At 45.8% G+C, this 22,121-nt stretch overlaps 1 protein-coding gene across 1 annotated transcript in view; it reads right to left on the bottom strand.

Moving 5' to 3' along the window:
- LOC147604175 (calcium-dependent lipid-binding family protein) overlaps positions 1-22,121 on the bottom strand; it is a 228,966-nt gene that overhangs the window by 141,221 nt on the left and 65,624 nt on the right. Inside the window, exons 8-19 of the mRNA XM_086795561.1 lie at positions 4,784-4,887; positions 4,435-4,552; positions 4,085-4,186; positions 3,701-3,901; positions 3,398-3,558; positions 1,768-1,926; positions 1,503-1,598; positions 944-1,304; positions 698-811; positions 467-562; positions 279-346; positions 56-179 (exon numbers count right to left, since the gene is read on the bottom strand). Of these exons, the coding sequence (XP_086651687.1) occupies positions 56-179; positions 279-346; positions 467-562; positions 698-811; positions 944-1,304; positions 1,503-1,598; positions 1,768-1,926; positions 3,398-3,558; positions 3,701-3,901; positions 4,085-4,186; positions 4,435-4,552; positions 4,784-4,887 (1,704 nt within the window). The remainder of the gene's footprint in view (positions 1-55; positions 180-278; positions 347-466; positions 563-697; positions 812-943; positions 1,305-1,502; positions 1,599-1,767; positions 1,927-3,397; positions 3,559-3,700; positions 3,902-4,084; positions 4,187-4,434; positions 4,553-4,783; positions 4,888-22,121) is intronic.

Below are 22,121 nucleotides of genomic sequence, written 5' to 3'. Positions count from 1 at the left end.
ATTTTGCAACAGAATTATCAATCGCCAAAGTGGACGAATGCTGAAATCAACAGACATTTTCTGTATGTAATGTGAAGTGCCCCAGATCCAATAGCAGCTGAGTGTCTAGACCCTTTGTTAGTTTTGTAACTGCAGGTAGCCGGACTTTTGGTGCATCCAAATCAAGGTGAATGGAAAACCTGAAAAAGGAGAAGTTAAAAAAGCATAGAATTCAGTAAATCCATCCATCGCAGGCTAAAGTAGAGAAAGAACACTTTCGAAGGGAATCTGCTACTTGCCTACTCTCTTCTTCTAATGCTAATTTCAACTGCTCCTGAGCGCGGCGTCGAACTTTCTCCAGTTTATTCTGCATTGGCAAAAATGGAGAACTGACAGATTATGCTTCAAGCTCCAAATAGGGCTTGGATGGTTGGGTACATGAAGCACTGTACACATAAAGGGAGTCACCAAATACAGTACTATTAACCTGTAAAGCAGCAGCTGTTTCTGATGCAACATCTGGGCTGACAGCATGACTGCTCTTCAAAAACTGCATAAATCGCTCAAAACTTGCAAACCAAACCTAAACAATGGGAGCTCTGGCATCAGCAAAAATAATTAAGGACATCATAAACTTAGCATTGTCTACCTCGATAGCACTATCCTTCGAGATTCTTGAACCTGTTAGGAAAGTTCGAGAAAGCTACAGATTTATTACCGTCACATAGCATGGCAATATGGTTGCAGATACTTTCCAATCCAAATGTGAATCCAAAGGGTGGTGCACGTAGCAGGCTCTTAGGGCTTGTTCATTATCCCCACCGCTTACACTCTGCATAAAAGATCAATCAAGGTAGGTTTACAAGCTTCACCAAGACACTCCCAATTGAAACTGTTAAAAAAATGGTACACGATCTAACATTGAGCAAAAAAAGAGGCAATTTAAAATAATTTAATGATCCACCTTAATGAGAGAACCTTCAGGTGCAGAGAGGCCATATGACCACAGCTTTACATGGCACTCTAATGTCTTTGGATAAACATTGAGCCCGACACTTAAGGTCACAAAAGTTCCACACAGTATTTCTGCCTTTTTATGGTCAAGAAATCGCACTGCACTTTCTTTGATAGTTGCATCAACAGACATCTGCAAAGAGTCTGGTGCTTCCTGTGTAGACAGAAAGGACGAGTCTTCACCCGGATGGTAGTTCAGAAGCTCATTGATTTTGCCCCACTCTTCCTTGGTAAAGTCCCCTAGCTCTCTGTCTTGCTTCTGTATGCTAGCTTCTGGCATAGAGCTAGAGTTGTCCGCAACTGTAGTTCTCCTGCAATGCAGCAATGCAGTTTTGTTTAGCATGGTCTTTAACAGTTGGGCATATCACAGAGAGAAAAGAAAAATGGATTTTCCACCAAAAAAAAAAAAAGGAGTTCGGCATATCACAGAGAAAAATGAGTTTTCCACATAGATGACGGATGTTTGAAACTACCAGCCAAGACAGCTGCTGGTAAACTACAGTACTCACCATCCAAATCCCCACCATCCACCTTTTCTTACTTTATCACGCTGTGAATTTGCTTCTTTGGACTTCAAGCTTTCTGCCTTGGCACGTGCTAATAGTCTGCCCATCACCCACCCAAAAAAAAACTCAGGACCCATGGGAAAAGAAAGAAGCATCAACAACGTTTTACATTTAGCCGAAACTGCCACAAAAATACTAAGCTCGCAAATACTGCAGCTTTATCTATCCAAAGAAGTTCACACGTTCTACTCCATAAATATCAACATACCTCCACAAAAGTAAAACTTCTGTATCCACCTCCTCTTCAATCTCTCTTATCTCAGTACTCTCCGTTTTGGACTTGTGCTGCAGTGATTCTGCATAGAGCTGCACGTACTTCCTCCTCAAAGAACACAGATGGTCAACTCTCCCCCAGGAAAGATGAGACCTGCAAATACAGGATGCACTAACAGCTCAATCACACGGCATAAGATAAAATGTCATCCACTTGAAATTAATTTCTTGCATACATATAATTCCTGCTGAGAGGCAAAAAGGAATTCAAAGACCTCATCACAAAAGACAATCATCTAGGTGTGCTATACAGAGGCATAAGAATTTAAAAAACTTGCATAACCATAACATCCTCAGCAAAACCTTGTCCGTGTCCACCAAGTAGGAGAACAATCTTCTTTGCTGAAAAAAAGCCCAAGCAGACACACCCACCATGGGATCAGATAGCACCCATTCTTTGATTGGTAACATCCATGGCTCCTATCCCAAGTCAGAGATTGGTTAATTACTGGATTTTTCTGAGGAAACCGTATAGCACTTCAACAATGTATGCTTGGTTTCACAAGGGTTTCCTCCAGCTCAAGTTTAATTTTCCAAAAGCCCCTTACGGGTGGGTGCAAAGATGGTCGTTCTATTCCGCTAACCCATTCCACGCTAACCTAGCAGAGGAGGACATTTATGTCTTCCAAGTCACATGCCATTTCTCACGACTGCCTCCGTACTACTTCCCTTTCCTATGCAATACTGGAGCCGCACTTGGAGTGGTAAAAAAGGAACCATCATTTTCCTTAATTGCAATCAGCAGCCGAGGAAGTGGCAGCTGATAGAGCCAATGGTTAGAGTCACTAGTTGAGACCCTTCCTACTGTGGCCCTCTTTGGTCGCCGCCAGACTACCCAATATCCTCCATCGATTCCTGGAAGAAATAATCAGCAACCCATCCTCATTGCAAATTTGCACAGCTCACTACACAAAGGTCATAGGCCGCTATCCATTCCCACTCATGTAGCAATCAAACTACCTCCACCAGTCTAATATAACCTTTTGACACGGCTAGACACTCTTGTAAACATCGTGTGGTTGTACCCCACACTGCATTGCTGTGGCCCAACGATACTAAACTGATTCCGTTCCTAAAGTAACGGTGTGTTTTGACTTTTGAACAACCTAGTTGTGGGTGTTTGCCTTTGGTCCCCGCCTGGCTTTGTGTGTTTTATTTACAAATTTACAAAGGGGAACAAGCATGGCATCGCAGAGGGGTGAGTCCAAGAATTGTCACCCATCCTTAGACCTTCTTCGGGATGGACAGTAGAATTCTTGTAGAGGAGTACCTGTTAAGGTAAGCATTCTATGCATTTATCACAAAAAAACCCAAAAGAAGAGATGGAGGAGCATTCTCCTCATCTTTCAAAGCTACTATCCCTTCCCTCATCTAACTAATTGGTGCTGAATTCACCTAATCACACTTTTGGGCAGTTGAAACAAATAAAGTTGTATTGAATTGTGTTACAATATATTTTATCTCACATGATCTGTATCCCAGAGTGGATGATAATTTTTGTTCTCCTTAGTAACCCAAACTTTATGCATGCCATTTGTCTCTTCAATGAGAAATTTCTTCCTTACCATGCTTTCTTCTGCTGCTTTAGTCCTGCTTGACAAGCATACACCCACCAGGTCCGTGGATTCTCAAGCACAGGGACCCAAGGTCGAAAGTGCGAAAATTCAATCCGTTTTCTGTATCTTGAAACCCCCTCCAGTAGCTTCAATCCATCACAATATTGGGCCTGGGTACAAAGAAGAGTAAACTAATGATCAAGTCCAATCTTCACATTCCATACTGGGGCATCACCAGAGAAGATGTCTGTTTGATCAGTGTAACCTAGCTGAGAAACAACAACATGCTTGCTCCATCATTTAAACTAGCACCTCTGATATAGTGAGAGAGACTTCATTAAGCACAAGAGAGATATTCTGAAGAGCCATTGTGGGATCTCGCTTTTCTTTCTTTCCACATCGATGATAATTTAAAACACCATTGATTGGACGCAAAAGGTACTGAGGCTCATCCAATTGTTTTATTGACAATGACTCTTGAGAAGGTTCTTGGTTTATTCCTGCTTCAAAAACCTGCATTTTGGATCCCAAAAAAAAAAGTCTGCATGAAAGAATATACCTTATTTGCTTGGCCGGAAGCATATAATTCTTTTTTCCACATTAGGCCTTGATATTTTGCATAGGATACTAGACAAGAAAAAATTGGTGTAGCACAATTGATCTCTCAGTCCCATTCCAAAATTGATTTCTTTTTACCTCACTCCATTCCGCTGGAGTCATGTCATCCCAATTCTTGCCCACCTTCCAAGGCGATCTGTTTGAATCATGGTATATTGCTAACCGTTCCAAATGTAAGGACTGCAATCAGATGATGCAAACACATATGAACATGCATAACTTGTCATTAAAAAAAACAAAAGCTGATTAAACCTGTAAAGCTAAAGCAATGGGAGATTCACAAATGCTTATAGCTGTGGGTTTGTGGCCCTGGCTTGACTGGCTTTCTGCCCAACCAAAAGGGGTGTGTGTTCAACCCATGGCAGCTAAATATGGAAGGTATAACATACAGCCCAAAAACAGAGAAACAACAAACATATAAGACTGACCTTGTGAAGCTTATCAAGTGCTCCACTAGGAACAAATGTTTCCTTGGCATTTTCGTCTATTGTCACAGCAGCAAGCCTTGATAGAGTAACTCCAGAACAGAAAGGTTTCCCAGGGTTGCTGATAATGGTCAAATGGACAACAAATAAAAGCCACCCCAGGTGATTTAAATGCTACTCATTAGCAATTTCGCAGTTAAAACACAAGGAGACAGTTGTCCTCACATGCAATATTTTTCTGTCGAAAAATAGAAAGAAACGAACAAGTTGCCTTACATCCTCTAACTCAGACATCTGCAGAACCTTGTTTTCTACACAACTTCCACAACATGGTTAGAGCAAGGGAACAAACCTTGTACTATCCTCATATCGAATGTGCACATTTGTGATTGAAATCTTTAAGTTGCCAATGATTGTTGCAATTAGGGAACCCAGCCAAGAGCTTGCTTCTGCAGACTAAAAAAGCGAAGAGGCACATGGCATTAGCTCAGAGTTTCTTTTCAGGTCTCTATAACATTATAAACAGAAACTTTTTTTTCATTCTCGGCTCAAATTTTCAAGCATGAAATAATGATTGTGACTGAAATGCTCAAAATTGGAAAGCCAACCTTCAAGTGTATTGAACAATGGGAAAAAAAACAAACAAAAGTCCAGTACCAACAGTATGCTACTACAGGGAGCTTTTAAAACTCGCATGTTTTCTCTCAAGAAAATATATTACTTAACGATTTTTTAAATTTAAAAAAAACAACAAGTTTGTAACCTTGAATTTCCTTATTTCATAATTCTTACCATCCAACTTACTACTAAAAGCATCCAACCTTGCACCCATCCTTGTTACTCTTCTCAATGGAACAGAAGTGCAAGCTGAAGGATCTTTGTAAGAGAATACAACGTGCAGTGTATAGAAGAGAACACTCACAAGAAGTAGGATCTTTCACATATATGTTGATCAAAGATAACAATCACTATAACGACTGTGGAGCATTCTTGTTTATTCTATGTTTAATTGGATAGTTCTCGCCAAGAGCTTTGCAACGATATATAAGATATTTATCATAGATAGGGTTTTATTAAAGTTTATTTGTGTATACAATGTTAACAGATGTTTAGGAACATTATTACTACTAATTAGTGTCAATGCAGCCTTTGTAAAATCAGTTATGAAGGGGTACATATATCAACCTCTCTCAAGCATTGTAATTGACAATTTCTCATGCAATTGTGATGCTCTCCCATTTCTAATGCAATTCACCAGTTCAATGGTATGTTAATTATTCAATTCTCAGGGTTGGACCGATTTGAGAAGCAAATGACAATGTTCTACAGGTCATCAAGATCTTGATGTCAGCCTAGTCAAATCAGAGAAAGGTCGAAGGAACATAGATAGGCAAGATGAGGCCTCAGTCGTGTTGCCGTGAAAAGATGGATGTGAAAGTTCGTTGGCATGTGGAGATTGGCAAAGCAAGAGTGGACAATGGTTGGTTGGCTTGGTGTGAGCGTGAGCGTGAGCGTGAGCGTCAGCCGATGAAGTAGCACCATGCAAGAAGAGGAAAACGTGACGCAAGAGCAAGGCGATTTTCTAAGGTTCAAGAACCTTAATCCTAAGTCTTGATCTCAAACTTGGACTCAGATTTTCAATCGTGAGCCAGAGGTTGCAATTATCGAAAGTCCACATTCGAATCCATATTTGGACAAAATCAGAATGGTGGAGACTCTGGAGTCCACATCCGGATCCACATCTGAAACAATGATATAGGTCTCCGTAAAAGTGCATCTTCGTGGGGAGCTCCGAGGGTGTGATCCATGTGCAATGTGTGTAGAGGCTAAGAAGATCTAACCGAATAACCCGGTTGGTATCCTTGTGAGACAGCTGGAAAAAAGGGGAGTCCAAACTGTACTGAAGGGGGGGGTAGGTGGTCCATGCAGAGCCCATATACTGAGAACCAAGTGGAAACTAGTGCATACCACACTCCAGAGTGTCCCTAAGGTGCTAGCTGTCTAGAGGACTCCAGGGCAAGCCTCGGGTACCTGTGGGTATCCATGTGACTGATGCGATGAAGGTACGTGACTGTCTGGAAGAGTGCCTCCACTACCATCGGGGCTGCAGCAAACTCTGCCTAGATAATCTGGTGTGGGACTGATGGTTTGCTGCGGATCATACGGTAGAACATCATGACCTGGGGCCTCTCAACTCGCTGCCAATCCTCATCGGATAAATATGGCCCCCAGCAAGCTTCTCCATACATCAAGGCTGGTGTGACGAGGGTGTCAAAAAGCCAACCCTTCGTTCTGGGCTCCTGGAAATGTGCCTGGAAGCACTGCTGCTCAAGTAAGCTCAAGTTGCATATCCCCGTGTCACTCTAGCATGTGTTGTAGGAAGCATGGTAATGCGTGGGCCACTGAAAGTGACACCAAGGTAGACATAGGATGAGAGAATCTCCACAAGATCCCCTCTATATGTGAACCTCAATCTGGATGTGACGGGGCGAGAGGTATTGAAGACCGTTACCTGTGTTTTACCAACGTTAACAGAGAGGTCGCGCTGAGTGCAAAAGTCATGTAAGGCATCCAACTGTCTCTGAAGCCCTTCGGCTGAGTCTGAGAGGAGGACGATGTCATATGCATAAAGTAGTATGGGGATCATTATGCCTGCCAATGTGGGACCAGCCCTGCCTAATCCATCAATAAAGCTCGAGATCTCATCAATGTAGAGGCCGAAAAGCGTGGGTGATAGAGGGCAGCCCTGTTTCACCCCAATGGTGCTAGAAATCTCCTGTGATGTACCTTTTGGGGCTCTCACTCGTCCAGTCACGGACTCATAGAGGGCGATGATGCTCCAAACCATGTCAGATGGGACTCCGATCTCCTGTAGTAGACGGTGTAAGAGACGGGCTCGGGGTTCAGTATCAAAAACTTTGCGGAAATCCACAAAGCAGTAGTAAGTCATCTAGTGTCGTGCTCAACCCTCCTCGATGATGGCACGGAGGGTGAAGATGTGGTCAAGGGTAGACTAGCTCCTCCGAAAGCCAGCCTGTCTTGAGGCTTTGCATCCCTGGCTCTCTGGAAATAAACTGAGCTCCGCCTCTAGCACTGATCCATAGAGTTTGGCCAATGTGTGGCCAATCATGATCGTCCTATAGTTATTAGGATCAAGTGGATCTCCGGCTTTGAGGATGGGGGTGATGGTGTTGGTGGACCAAGAGGGTGGAAATCCTTCACAAAGGGCTCTATTGAACATGTAGGCTATAGTAGGGGCGCTAGGGTATCATGGGCATGCGAGATGTACTCCGCAGTGAGTCCCTCATGATCCTGGGCTCGCCCATTGCGTAGTCTACGAATGGCCTTGAGGACCATGCCCTTTGTGAAGAAGGTGGAGGTGGTGGGGGTAGGGGTGGCTCATGGGGGTTGGGGGATATGATAGAGGGAGCATGCATAGGAGTGCCATGTGTCTGGCAGGTGATAGGTGTGGGAGAGCGATGTTCTCGGAGTTTCCTCCATGCCTCTTTGTAGTTCGGCCCTAAGAAAAGTCGGTATAACTCATCCTCTTTCCGAGCATAGAACTCCTGTTTCTGGCGTCGGGTGAGCCGTTGAGAAATCCGTTGCCCTTGGCGCTTCATGATTTGCCCAATCCGACCTCATGCTTAAGATGGGAGCGTGTGGCCCAAAATTCGTCATCATACCAACAGTTCTGGGGCATGGAACCGTAGGGTGGCTTGGTGGTAGACCGCCGCATGCAGATGAAAGAAGCTGTGGCGGATGTGTGGAGTATGGTGGTGAGTTGTGTTGTGAGGGTGGACAGGGGGACAGTAGGTTCCACATCCTGGAGTTGGCGGTAGATGTGGTTGGAGTAAACAAGGTCAAGCTCGTGATCAAAGAGGACCTGAGTGTAATGTGAGATGGGGGGAGGTGGTGGAGGGACGGGTGGTGTTCAGATTGTGAAAGAGAGGTAGGCATGGTCAGCTTCAAAAGAGGGTGGCGGAATGGAGAAGTCGGGGATGAGGTGTGCCAAAGCCGGAGATCCCATAAGGTAGTCCACAGTGCTAGTACCTCTTGAGCGAGCGAAGGAGGTGAGGGCGCCGGAGGAGGGCCATCGGGACATCCCGTTATAGATAACGAGACCATGTGCAGCTCCCATCTCTAAGAAATATATCCCGGACACTGTGACCTCCTCACGGTCCTGTGATGATCGCTATACAGCCCTGTGTCAGTGATGTCCAGCTCCTGTAGTCTGATAGTGTCGTGTAGATCAAGTGGTGGGACCTGCTGACTTCCCGTCCTGGCGTTGAAATCCCCGAGTAGGAGGACTTCCCCCAACTGTGAGAACTCCATGATATCCTCATATAATGGTAAGTACGGTGGCTGGCCATGCTGTGGGGCGTAAGGGGAGTGGTGTGGTGCAAAATAACACACAACATGCGCATGACTCTGTCACTGCTAAGCTGTACCGCACCCAAAGATATCGTGCATCCTCGTCCTTCCGGACGATGCTGAGAATCTATCACAGATGGGATCTAAAAAGGACAACTACCCCCCCGAGCCACATACTCCTCCTGATGTGCTGGTCTCGCCTCGAAAAGCTGACTCCCACTCATACCCGGCTATGTATGGTAAGCCCCTCTCAGGGCTCTGATGAGTCTATAAAAAAAAATGACATCCTTGCCTGTGAGAATCTCGCTCAAGCCTCCTGGATTCGACCACAGCATGCCATTGCAGTTCCATACTGCCAACCCCAGGTGTTTGGTCTCATAGACCCCGCGTCCCTACTTGGGACAACGCTCAGTGATAATGACTCTACCATCTCTGCAGATAGCCCACTTGCCTGCTCTACGGGCCTCATGAGCGCCTCACGCTGATGTGCCACCTGTGCTGGAGTGAGTTCATCTCACATGTGCACCTGTGTGCCCTTGAGGGCAACCCGCCTGTCTAAGAAGGCCTGTCTGCTGGTGGCATCAGGGAATCTAATGATGAGGGGTCGCTCTTGTGTCATATCCTTTCCTGCCCTCCATGTGTCTGCAAAGAAGGGGGGGAAGGGAGGGGGGGGCGATCCCGTCCACTCCTAGCATCGGGCAAAGTGTGTGTGTGTGTGTGTGTGTGTGTGTGTGTGTGTGTGTGTGTGTGTGAGAGAGGTGGTGTGTGTGTGTGTGTGTGGCGCGTGGGTGTGTGTGTGTGGAGTGTGTGTGTGTGTGTGAGAGAGGTGTGGCCGCCGAAGACCTGCTCGACTGCTCTCGACTTGCTCCCTTGCTCTGTCGACCTGCTCGTCTGCTCCCTCATCCTATTCGCCTGCTCGTGTGAGAGCACATGTGGTGAGGCGATTGTCCCAGGACTGTATCGGCCCTGTAGCCTATACTGTGTCAGCCCTGCAGTAATCTACGCGACCTTCTGAAGCTACCCTGATGCTCTTTTTTCTCATCGCCAATCTGCTCTTTTTCATCTCTTCCTCGACCTGAGTGCGTGTATAGGAGTGTGTGTGTGTGTGCGTATGTGCTGTGCCTCGCTACAGGTCTATTTTTCCCCTTCTGTATAAGTCGCTTCAGCTCTCTGTTTTTCCCCTTCTGTATGTCGCTTCAGCTCTCCGTTTTTCCTCTCCTTGTAAGATTGCATTCCAATAGTGCTGTTCCCCCTTTTTTCCTGATCTGTGTCTTCCTGCTGAATCGATTGGTCTCGATGGCAGAATCAAGCAAGTTTTATGTCAAGAGAGCTCTTTCTCCTGAACCTAAAAGACAATCAAGGGAATCTCTGCCCCCCATAGCTGCTTCATCTGAAGATGCTTCCTATGTGTTTGACATGTTGAATGAGGATTTTCAACAAAGTAGAAGAGAATGGACACTACCTGCTCCGGAACTCACTTACAAGATGAAGTTACCTTCTCTTGTGCATCCTCTGAAGAAGCTCTCTCAAACTGCAGTCATCATCTTTTTTCCAGGTAAAATACCCTCGGCTAATGATGTGGGACAATGGGTGAATTCTCTCCTAGGTGGATGCTATGTAGAAGGAGTCTATTTTGCCTCCAGAGGATTTTATGAAGTTCATCTCTTGGATGTATTGACAAAACAAAAGATGCTGGAAATGTCCCCTTTATTTTTTGGTCGTCAAATGGTGCACGTCATGCCCTGGTCTCCTAACAAGGATTATCAGAATCTCATCAAACATCACTGCCCTGTATGGGTTGAAGTTGTTGATTTCCCAGATTATATGAGAACAGAGCTTCCAGGCTTAGCGATGACTTTGGGACAAGTGATTTGTCCCCCTCGTCCCACAGGTAACAAAAATCGTTTTTGCATTTTATGGGATACTGATAGACCAACCCCCTCTTCTATTGCAGTTGAGATTGAGGGTGTTAATTTGGGAAAGAAATATTTCACTTTGAAATGGGGCATTTGTGCCGGAGCTTGTTTCTCTTGTCACAAGTTCGGGCATCTAGCTTCGGAGTGTCCCTCAATCCTTCATCCGCCTCCTCCAGCCGCCATTCCTCCACCATCTAATAAAGGAGGTCAAAAGACTTATGTGGAAAAGATTGAAGCAAAAGGAGCAAAGCCTTCACTTCCTACAGGAACCAAGCCAATTTAGCCCAAAATAAGGATAAAGGAAAAACCAAGCTAGTGGAAAATATTTCATCTTCTCACGAGGGTTGGCAGAATGCAAAGAAGACGGTGCCTCTCAAACAAAGACCTCTCCAATCTCGCAATTGGGATGCTTCTGCTCCATCTCCTGGCCAACCTTCTACCTCTTCGGACAGCCCCATCTCAAAAGCATGGGTCAATGCAGTTAAGAAGGGTATTCCACTTTGTGAAGAAGATGATTTAGTCAGGGAATTGGATTTTGAGGGTCAGCAAGACCCTGTGGCAATGGCAGAGGCTTGATGCCTCCCTTTCTCTTTGAGGATTGCTCATCTCTTGTACATATTTTCATGCGTACTTCTCTTAAATGTTTTTCTTATAATATACAGGGCCTCTGTAATCAGCACAAATGGAGACTCCTATGGCATTATATAAACAATACTCATCCTGATGTGGTGTGTCTGCAAGAGCATAATCAACATTCTTTTGCTGGCCAGCATGGGTTCTTTTCAGGCTATGATATATTTTATGCAGGATCTGGACATTTCTCTGGGCTGTGCATTTTAGCCAGACATGATCTGCAGCCATGTGTAGCATTTAATGATCCTTATGGCCGATGGATGATTATCCAATGCATGATCAATGGAGAGATTTTTGAAATAGGCTCCTTGTATGCTTATCAAATTTCAGCTTCTAGAGCTCAAATGTGGGACTCCATTAACCAATATCCTTGGTCTTCAAATGCTCTACTTTGTGGTGATTTTAATAATTCCCCTCACTAGAAAGACAATACCACACATAAATCCCATATGATTCCCTCTGAAATCCAGCGATGGGAACATATGAATTCTTCTCTTCATACTGCAGATTTATGGACAGCAATTCACCCTTCGGTTTTGGGATTCACATATCATCATAATGCTTTTACAGAATATTGGGCCAGGCTTGATAGATGGTATCTTATTCATGCTCAGCAATATGATGATTATACATGTCAAATGTGGACTGATTATTCTCAACAACTATCTGATCATACTCCACTCTGGCTCAACCTTTCTTTTGGTATGCCTCTGGACGACATTCAGCTCTCTTTAGTCAGACACTTGCAGGTTAATCAATTATATCTTTCTCATGAAAAATTCCAGCAAATGATCAGATTGGCTTGTAAGCCATTGTTAGCTCATGCTCGGGAGGATCTGGATTTTGCTTGGAACTCCTTTGTACATCGTATTCAAAATGTCATTAAGGAATATGGAAGATGGTACATGGCAGAAACTAGACAGCATATCCAGTGGGCAAAATCATACAAGCAGTCCTTGGTACAGATTAGCCATCAAAGGTCTCTTTCTGCTTCTGAACAGAATTCATTGTCTTGTGCTTCTTCCATAATTGATGCTAATGATAAACGCAAGCTTTCCAAATGGCAGACAAGGGCTAGAGTTAAACCTATGCTGGATAAGGGCTGCTCCTCGAAATCTTTCTTTCGAAATTTACACACGTACAGACAAAGTCAATCTATCATGAGAGTCAGGAAATCGGATGGTCTTTGGACCCAGTCTCTATCTCAGTTAGAAAAACAATGCCTGGATCATTTTCGGGTTCTTTTTTCTCTACCATCTTCTTCTACATCTCAGGCTGCATTGGCTCGGAGCAAATTTATTGAGCTTGTTTCTCCTATTGTTTCTTTGCAAAAAGCTTCAATGCTGGAAATGTCCTTTTTGGATACAGAATTGGATGAAGCCCTCAAGCATTTGGGTAAACATAAATCCCCAGGTTGGGATGGTTTGACAGTTGAATTTTTTGTAGCCTTCTGGGCTGAATTGAAGGGTCCAATCTTGAAGCTCGTTAATGTAGCCTGGCAGCATCAACATCTTCCCTCGGCTTGGAAACATGGTCTGGTTAAGCTTCTGCCCAAAAAACCTCTGTGTGAAACAATGGATGACTGGAGGCCTATCACTTTGATGCCTGTTATATATAAACTTATTGCTAAAATGCTGGTACACCAGATAAAGGATATCCTTCATGATGGACTTCATCCCAGGCAATATGGTTTTGTTCCAAGAAGGCATATACATGATAATATCTCCAATACTCTCATTGCAATGGAATATGCAAAATACTCTGCTCAAGATGTCTTGGTCATGCAGGTGGATGTGGCAAAGGCATTTGATACGGTGCAGTGGGATTATGTTTCTCAAATCATGTCTAAACTTGGTTTTGGGCCAAAGCTAGTTAATGTCATATACTGGCTTTACTCAGATTCCACTGCTCAATGCTTTATAGGGAAACACTTATCTGAGTCTTGGACTCTAGAACGGAACGATCAGTTCGACAGGGATGCCCTCTCAGTGCTCTGTTCTATGCTATTGCTTCACATCCTTTGCTTCTTTACATGGATCATCTGGTTGATACTAGACAGTTAGAGGGGCTTCAGATTTCTGGTTCACGGCCTTTCATTGCACAGGCTTATGCTGATGATTCATTCTTCATGCCAAAGAACAGTCCTGTGGAGCTTCGTCTATTGATGGATACTCTTTCAGATTTTGGGTTGGCAGCTGGTTTAAAGATTAATTTTCAGAAATCGAAACTTTTACCTCTCAAGCATTGTGATTGGCATGCTATCCTGTGGCCTGGCCAGATTATTTATCCGGAAAGCATAGTAAGACACTTGGGCTATCCCATTGGCTGGAAAATCAGAAATAAGCAACAAATATCTTGGGTGCTAAACAAAATTAAGGACAAATTAGAATATTGGAAGATCTCCACTTGGCCATTACATGTACGGCTTCGAATTGTTCAGTCCATTGTTCTGGCTTATGTCCAATTCTACCTTCCTCTATTACATTGGTCATCTCGAGATCTTTCTTCTTTTATGTCTCAAGCCATGGAAATTTTTTGGAAAACTAAGCTTCATAAAAAAGCTTTAAGGCTGCTCAAAATGGACCTGCTTTGCTCGCCAAAAATGCATGGTGGTTTGAATATTATAAACATCAAATTTCATGTGCTGGCAAGAAAGATCACTGTGCTCAAAATCTTCTTTCAGCAAGAACAGCCTTGGTCTATCATGTTGGCTATTCTGTGTGGTCGTATGCGCACAAATGCTTATGGTCGCTGGTTGGTTGATCCATCGGAAGTAGTGCTTGGCAAATTTCAAGGTAAAATCCCTGGTTGTCCATTTTCTACTTCCTTGATTCAGGATTGGAAGAAAGTGCTCTCCCGCATCAAATGGTCTCCCCATCCTGCTTCTATAGCTTCCTCGCTTCGAATGGAAAGCATACATTGGAGTGCTGTTTTTTACTCTCCCCTTGCTGTACAACAACCAATCAGAGCTTACAATCTTATGAAATTGGGCATCCGCTTCATCGATGATGTAGTGGATACTACACGGCAAATTCTTTCTTTTCCGGCAGCTTGCCAACAATACAATCTTGGGATGCATCATAGATCTATATGGAAAGTTATTGCAGATCTCTTACACCCTTTCATTCCGATTCCAACATTGGATGTAAGAGACAGGCTTCAAGATTGGCTTCTTCAGTCTTCAGGCTCAAGATTATCCTCTCAATCTTTGCATCAGTTGACTTCTATACAGGCTTATCGATTGATATTACCTCCTCCATGGATTGCTCAACATGCTAATTCTCTTTGGCATCTGGATAAGTCTTTAGCTTGGTGGAAAGCAAAACTGAGAGTGAAATTGGTTCAAAGAAGGATTGCCTCTCCTTTTTGTCCAAGATGTCATCATACTACTGAGAGTGTTCCGCATTTATTGTGGTCTTGTTCATGTTCCAGAATCCTTCTAGACAAGATCTCCTATTTTTTATCTCTCAGATTTCCTGCACACAGATTCTACAAGTTTTTCTGGATGTTTGGCACCTTATCAGCTTCATTGTCATAGTATTCTCTTTTCTTCCATTGGATCAGATATTGGGCCTTGTGGACCCTCTGGCTACAGCGAAATTATACATATCTGAATTCACCCCTTCAGCAGCCTTATGAGTTCTTCCGAGCCTCGTTGCGGCAGTCTTTATATGATGCCGTGCATGAGGGAGATTTGGATGTTTCTTGTGTTCAGCTTTTCTTTTACTGTTTCTGATAGATAGGGCATAGGCTCTTTTCTTGAGCACTGCCCTGCTCTTGCATAGAACTTTTTTACTGCTGTTTTTTGAGTTCTAGGGTTTAGACATCCTCCTGATGCCTAACCCTTTTGTACATTCATGATATAATGCAATTTCAACTAGTTTTACCAAAAAAAAAAAGTGTGTGAGAGAGAGAGAGAGAGAGAGAGAAAGAAAGAAAGAAAGAAAGATATATTAACGTCTACGAGAGGCCAAAGTCGGCCTATGAGACAAAATAATACAACTGTGTTCTTCCGGTCATCGGAAGAAAAGAAACAAAAGAAAAAGTGTGCATGTGTGTGTCTGGATACAACTGTGAATCATCATGAATCGGTGGAGCCCATATACAAACAATATAAGGGGGGTGGGGATGTGGATGGAGTGCTAAGGCAAGATGCATCTCTATATGCTGAAGGGGTAGTACAAGCATGCTATGCAGATCTATGTCTAACTCCATCCAGTGCCATAAGAGGGATATAAGATATCATACATCGCCGATGCTGAGGCTGTGAATGGCTTGAACATGTACCCTGAGTCTGAATGAAAGCGAGCTAGCCTCTCCTGTGTCTCCATCTGGTGTCTCATATGGATAGCTGCTATCTCTCGGTGACGGAGTCGGGGAGCTCTATGTCCAGTCTGTCTAGGTCTCCTCCTGGCTCTCAATTCCTCTGCTCTCTGTGCGGTCACCCCACGTGGTACATCAGCTGGCACTGGCATAGCTCTCTGGAAGAAATCTGTGAGCTGGGACTGTCTCCCACCCCTAGTGGGAGCGGGTGTCTGGAGGAGTCTCTCTCGAGAACTATGAAGCTCTAGTAGTAGTCTGCCAAGCTGTCGCTGGTCCGAGGCCTCCATCAACTGATGTAGTGAAGAGTGCTCCTCAAACAATCCTACATATCTATCTCTGACCCCTAGTGGGCTCTACATCTACATACAAAATGATCCTCAGTCTCCACCTCCTTGCGGCACAATCTGCATATCCGCTCAGCTCTGGGAACCTGTGCCGCTCTCCCAGCCTCTATCTCTAGCTGATGTGATGAGACTCGTAGCTGTCCAATAGCAACGCGAGAGCTGTGTGGCATGTATACATCCATGTACCGCGGTCGATGTATAAACCCATCCCCTGAGATGCTCATAAAGTGGTCGCTGTAATACAGCATCTTCGGTGGTAGTGGGCTCTCTGGTGCTGTCCATGTCTCCTATATGTAGTGCTGCCATATGTCCTGTCTCATCACTCTGTTCCTCTCATTGAGAGAGAGGTAACCCTGTGGAGCAGACTGATCATACTGAAAAGGTGGCAACCGCTCAATGTCTATCCCATGATGTGAGAACCACTGTAGCATCTGTGCATACCAAGATCCAGTGTGTCCAGCCTCGGCCAGCTGTCTGGATGCCTCAAAAGCTCGGCGGGATAATCTCTCCGTGGGCATCTCCCTCATCCTGTATATAAAGGAGATCATCTGGAACAATGCCTCCACTACCATAGGTGGTGCAGCAAACTCAGCTCGAACAATGTCGTGCGGGACGGATGGTTTGCTGCGTATCATCCTCGAGAGCATCAAGATCTGTGGTCTCTCCAGCTGTACCCATGTGGAGGCTGCAAGCCCTGGTGCCCAAACCGCTGCTGCATACATCAAGGCTGGTGTCACTAATGTATCAAAGAGCCACCCCTTCGTGCGGGGTTCCTGAAAATGTGCCTGATGACACTGACGCTCAAGGCCAGCAAGAGCTGCATACCCCCGGGTCACTCTGTCTCGGACTGCCTGAGCCATGGAGAAGCGTCCAGCTGAGCTAGTAAATGTGATGCCAAGGTAAACATAAGAGCTCACCACCTCGACCTGCCCTCCTGCTAATGTGAGAGTAGTGTGGCTCCTGACTGCAGGTGAAGTGTGGAAGATCATAACCTTGGTTTTCCCAAGGTTCACTGTGAGCCCCTGTTGTGCGCAGAAGTCATCAAGAGCCACAAGGTGTCTTTGAAGCCCAACCTGCGTGTCGGATACCAAGACGATGTCATCAGCATAAAGCATAACATGGACAGTAATACCTGATAGCTCAACCCCAGAGCCTCCTCCCTGTGTGATGTAATCGACCACCTCATCAATATAGAGCCCAAAGAGCGTGGGGGAGAGCGGGCACCCCTGCTTCACACCAATGGTGCTAGCAACTGTGTCGGACAAGCCTCCTGGGCATCGGACTCTCCCAAAGACCTGCTCATATAGCCTGTATATGCCCCACATCATGTCTGAAGGTATGCCTAGTGTCTGTAGTCGCCGAAAGAGGCGCTCTCTGGGCACAGTATCAAATGCCTTGCGGAAATCCACAAAGCAACAATAGAGCGGTTGCCTCCGTGCCTTGGCCTGATCAATCAGGCACCTCAATGTAAAAATGTGATCGATGGTCGAGAAGGCTCGACGGAAGCCTGCCTGGCTTGCTGCTCTCAATCCCCCAACCTCTGCATGAGTGCTCGGCTCTGCCTCCAAAACTGCCCCGTATAGTTTGGCCAATATATGGCCAATCATGATGGTCCTGTAGTTCCCGGGGTCTAGTACATCTCCCGCTTTATGGATCGGCACAATAGTGTGCATCGTCCACTCAGCCGGAAACCCCTCTGACAGAGCTCTGTCGAAGAGATGAGCGAGAAATGGTGCCAATGTATCAATAGCATAGATGAGATGCTCTCCCTGTAATCCTGTATGATATGTCGCCCGTCCATGTTGGAGTCAGCATATGGCCCTCCTAACCATAGGTGGGGTGAAGAAGGTGGAGACTGTGGAGCATGGCTCTGTGGGTTGTGGTATAGGGGGCTGTGCGGGCACATCATAAAGTCTCTCTACATATGTCTGCCAGGTCTGAGGATCGGCAATAGGTGTGGGAGGACGGGGCTCTCTGAGTCTCCTCCAAGCAACAGCAACATCTCTGCTCATGAGCATGTGATATGTGTCCCAGTACTGAGCCTCCTCATAAGCTCGCCGCTTACGGGGTGGGTGAGAGTATGCATCCTCCTGCCTGCCTGCCTCTGGTTGATCTCCCCGCGAGCCCTCTGCACTCGGAGACTGCGGTAAAGGTTTCTGCACTCATCATCATACCATCGGTTCTGGGGCATGCTCCCAAATGTAGGTGGCCGTCCTGTCTGTATGTGGTATGGGAAACTCCTCGCGGCTGCGGAGTGCAGTACATGTGAGAGCTGGGAGGTGAGCATGGCCATGGGTGCCGATGGATCTAAGGCAAATAGCTGATCATGAACACGATAGTCGTACACCTCGGCTAGGTCCTGAGTGAAGTGAAAAATAGTGCGTGGTGGCTGTATGATGGGTGGGTGGGTCTCCAATAAGCTCCTGAAAGTGAGGGATAGATATGTATGATCCGCCCCAATGGGGCATGGTGGTACGGTGAAGTGGGACACCATATCTGCTGCCTCCCGGGATCCCATCACATAATCCACTGTACTACTGCCGCCTCCCACTGGAAAGCAAGTCAACCCACCTGAATTTGGCCACTGAGTCATCCCGTTATAAATAACAAGATGGTGTCGGGCCCCAAGCTCCAGCAAATGTTGCCCATATCCAGTGCTGTCAGCTCCTCCATCAGCAGAGATCCGAGTGGTCCCTGTATCCTCTGTAGCTAGCCGCTCTAGTCTCAAGGGATCCTCAAAGTCATAGATCTCGCACTGTCTGCTCTGAGTCCGTGCATTGAAGTCCCCCATCAAGAAGACTTCTCCGAGTGTCGAATAGTGTAAGATCTCCTCAGATAAGACAGAGTATGGAGACTCACTAGCCTCTCCTCCACCCGGCTCCTCGGTGGTGGCAAACCGCGACCCCTTCGGAGGAAAGTAGCAAAGGGCGATATAAATCCATCTGGTCTCCGAGAGACGTAAGCTAATCCACATGTATCTCGCCTCCGAGTCTCGTGCTACGACTCGAACATGCTCATGTAACCCATGCCTGAAAAGCACTGCAATACCTCCTGAACCTCGGGAGGTGGCCTGTCTCATCCCCTGTCGGTGAGCTGACTCCCACTGATAGCCCTCAACCCGTGGTAAGCCCCTCTCCGGGCTCTCATGTGTCTCTGTCATCAAGATGATATCCCGGCCCTCCATCACCTTCTCAAGTCTCCCTGGATGTGTCCATAGGACTCCATTACAGTTCCAGATTGCTATGTGTATCTCTTTGTCTTCATGTTGTTTCCTTCGTGTCTCATAGGCCAGATGGCGCTATTCGACCCTCTTCCCATCAATGTAGATGCGACTATCCCTATAATGTGCCTTCTTCCCTTCTTTGCGTGCCGCCTTGATCTTCGGCATGCATAATCTTCTGTGCTCCAGTTGCATCCATGTGAGATCATCATCGAAGTAGATGGGGTCCCCTAGCAAGCTCCTCAAGATAGCCCGTCTTCTCATAAAGCTCATCCTACTCTCCTCGTCCGGGAACTGTAGCACTAAGGCCTTGCCTTTGGTGGAGTCCTTTGGGGTTGTCCTCCATACTCTAGTGAATGGGAGCGGCTCATCCTCCTTTAGTCCTAGCTTGGTACATAGGTTCCGCCCGTCAATCTCGGGCGTGGAGGTAGTGCTCTCTGGTATCCTTGTGACTCGGATGTTGAGGCGCCGGATCCGTCGCATCTTCTCTTCATCAAGAGTAGACTGCATCATGTGTACATCTTCTTGTACCTCCTTCTTGATGTTCTTCTTCATCACTTGTACATCTTCTTGCACCTCCTTTTTGATGTTCTTCTTCATCACTTCTACCCATCCTTCGCGGGCCGCCTCCATTTTCCCCTCGATTGTGTGGGTGAGGGTTTTGGTGATCTCTTCTTTGATTGCCTCTTTGTCCACCTCAAGAGTCTCTCCTTCCTCCCGTGGACGATCGCGTAAGGATGCCACTTCGCCCTTCAAAAGGTTGATTTCCTCCTGCATGGCGAGCTTTTCCTTCTCCCACTCCTCTTGCATGGTAAGCTTCTCTTCCTTCCATATTTCCGCTTCGGCCTCCAGCTTTCCCATGCGCGTCAATAAGTCCTTCTTGATGGCGGTGATGGTACTATCCAATGTCTTCTTCTGGTCCTTGATAAGATCCCTAAGGATATGATCAAGCTGGCTGATTTTGTCATCTACAGACTCTCCCATTGTAGAGGGAGGGAATGTTTGAAAGGAGCAGGTAAATATGTGGGAGAGAAAGAGAAGAAATGGATGAAATTCAAGTCTCCATTATGTTGCTGCCTTGGGGGCCTGAGCAAGGGTGGGTGGGAAACGGGCGCAGACAGACACGGGTTACACGCAGACAGGGTGAATGCAGACGAACAGTGACAGAGGAGAGAGACGGGCTGAGAAAGGGTGGGTGGGAAACGGGCGCAGACAGACACGGGTTACACGCAGAGAGGGCGAATGCAGGCGAACAGTGACAGAGGAGAGAGACGGGCTGAGAAAGGGTGGCGAAATGCAAGCGAGGAGTGGCAAAGCGGGCAACGGGAGGGGTGGGCGAAGAGCGAAGCGGGCAGCGGGAGGGGTGCAGGCGGGCAGCGAAGCGGGCAGCAGGAGGGGACACGGGTTACACGCAGAGAGAGAGAGAGAGAGAGAGAGAGAGAGAGAGAGAGAGAGAGAGAGATTTTATTAACGTCTTCTAAATGCCAAAAAACGGCCTTTGAGACAAAACATGTGTACATCATCATCATGTCTCAATGGACATCAAATGGATACAAAAGAACAAAAAAGTAAGAGAGAGAGAGAGAGAGAGAGAGAGAGAGAGAGAGTTATATTAACGTCCACGGGAGGCCGAATCCGACCTATGGGACAGATCAGGTACATCCATTTACATTCCACTCTGGGTATCGATGCCAAAGAGGCATAAAAAACTGAAAAAAAATAACTCAAAATGAACTCTTAAGACTCTTAAGAGTTTAAATTACAATGGGTTCTATTGCATCTAGTTCGAAATTGAGGTTCAAAATAAAAATAGCTATATTTCATCCATGGATGGATTTGCTCTTGAGGGGGGTGGGGTACGGAATTCTTTAATGATTGCTTGTCCTCCTCTGTATATTGCCCATTTGCCATTCTTTCTTGCTTCTTTAACTTTATTCAGCTCTGTCAATCTGTTCTTGAGTTGTAGCGGGGTGAGTTCATCAGCTATCCATACCTTTGTCCCTTGGAGAGACCTTGTTTGCTTCATCACTGCTATTTTCTCATTGTTGTCCATATAGAAGACTTTTGCCTGTGTACCCTTTACTATAATAGAGATAGAGTCTCCTAAGACCACGAAGGGGACTACTTTGCTCAGTTGTGCTGTAAGTACATCTGTATCTAATATGTAGTCTTCTCGAAGCCCTTGAGCTATGTCTGCCCTATCCCAGCCTTGAGGAAGACCACCGACTCTGATTACCTTTTTGTTACTTTCCATTCGTTCCTTTTCTTTGACCGCTAATATGACTTCTTTAACAAAATCTTGTGAGTTAACTGAATTTACCTTTGAAACATGGTTTGTCGTTTCTGTTTGTAGTGTTGTAGGTATGGGTCCTTCTCGTGCTTCCTCTTGCTTCGTCTTCATGGCTTGCGCTTGCACTTTCAGTTTGTTGATTTGTTCATCTTTCTTGATAGTCTCGTGTTTCAGTGCTGCTAATTCTCCCTGGAGTTTCTTCAGTTCTTGCATGAGGTAGGCTTCCCATGGTGTCGCTGTAAGGTGAAAAAAAGAAAAAAAAGAACCACTGCCTCTATAGCCCTTCACCTCCCAAACTTGGAAATACAAACACAACGGAGGCACCACCAGCCACCGGCTGGAACACTTCTCACTGTTCACCACCCACCCACACCAGAAAGATAGCTCAAAACCACGATAGACAGTTGATCATTCAGCAAAAAAACATACACAGCACCATACACACTGTATAAACTCAGCAATTATACCAAAAACCAGGACTCTGGCCAGGATTTACTGCCAAGGGAATTCACCCTTGCGTCTGACAACCAAGCCTCTGTCTCCTGGTCTCTATTTCTCTTCAGAGGGCGCCCCACCAGCAACCCTCAACTCTC

Source organism: Cibotium barometz, chromosome 62 (assembly GCF_041138505.1).
Source record: "Cibotium barometz isolate CiBa-2024 chromosome 62, ASM4113850v1, whole genome shotgun sequence".
Lineage (NCBI taxonomy): Eukaryota > Viridiplantae > Streptophyta > Polypodiopsida > Cyatheales > Cibotiaceae > Cibotium > Cibotium barometz.
The sequence above is the reverse complement of the archived record's forward strand: the minus strand, read 5'-3'. Positions and strand labels throughout refer to the sequence as shown.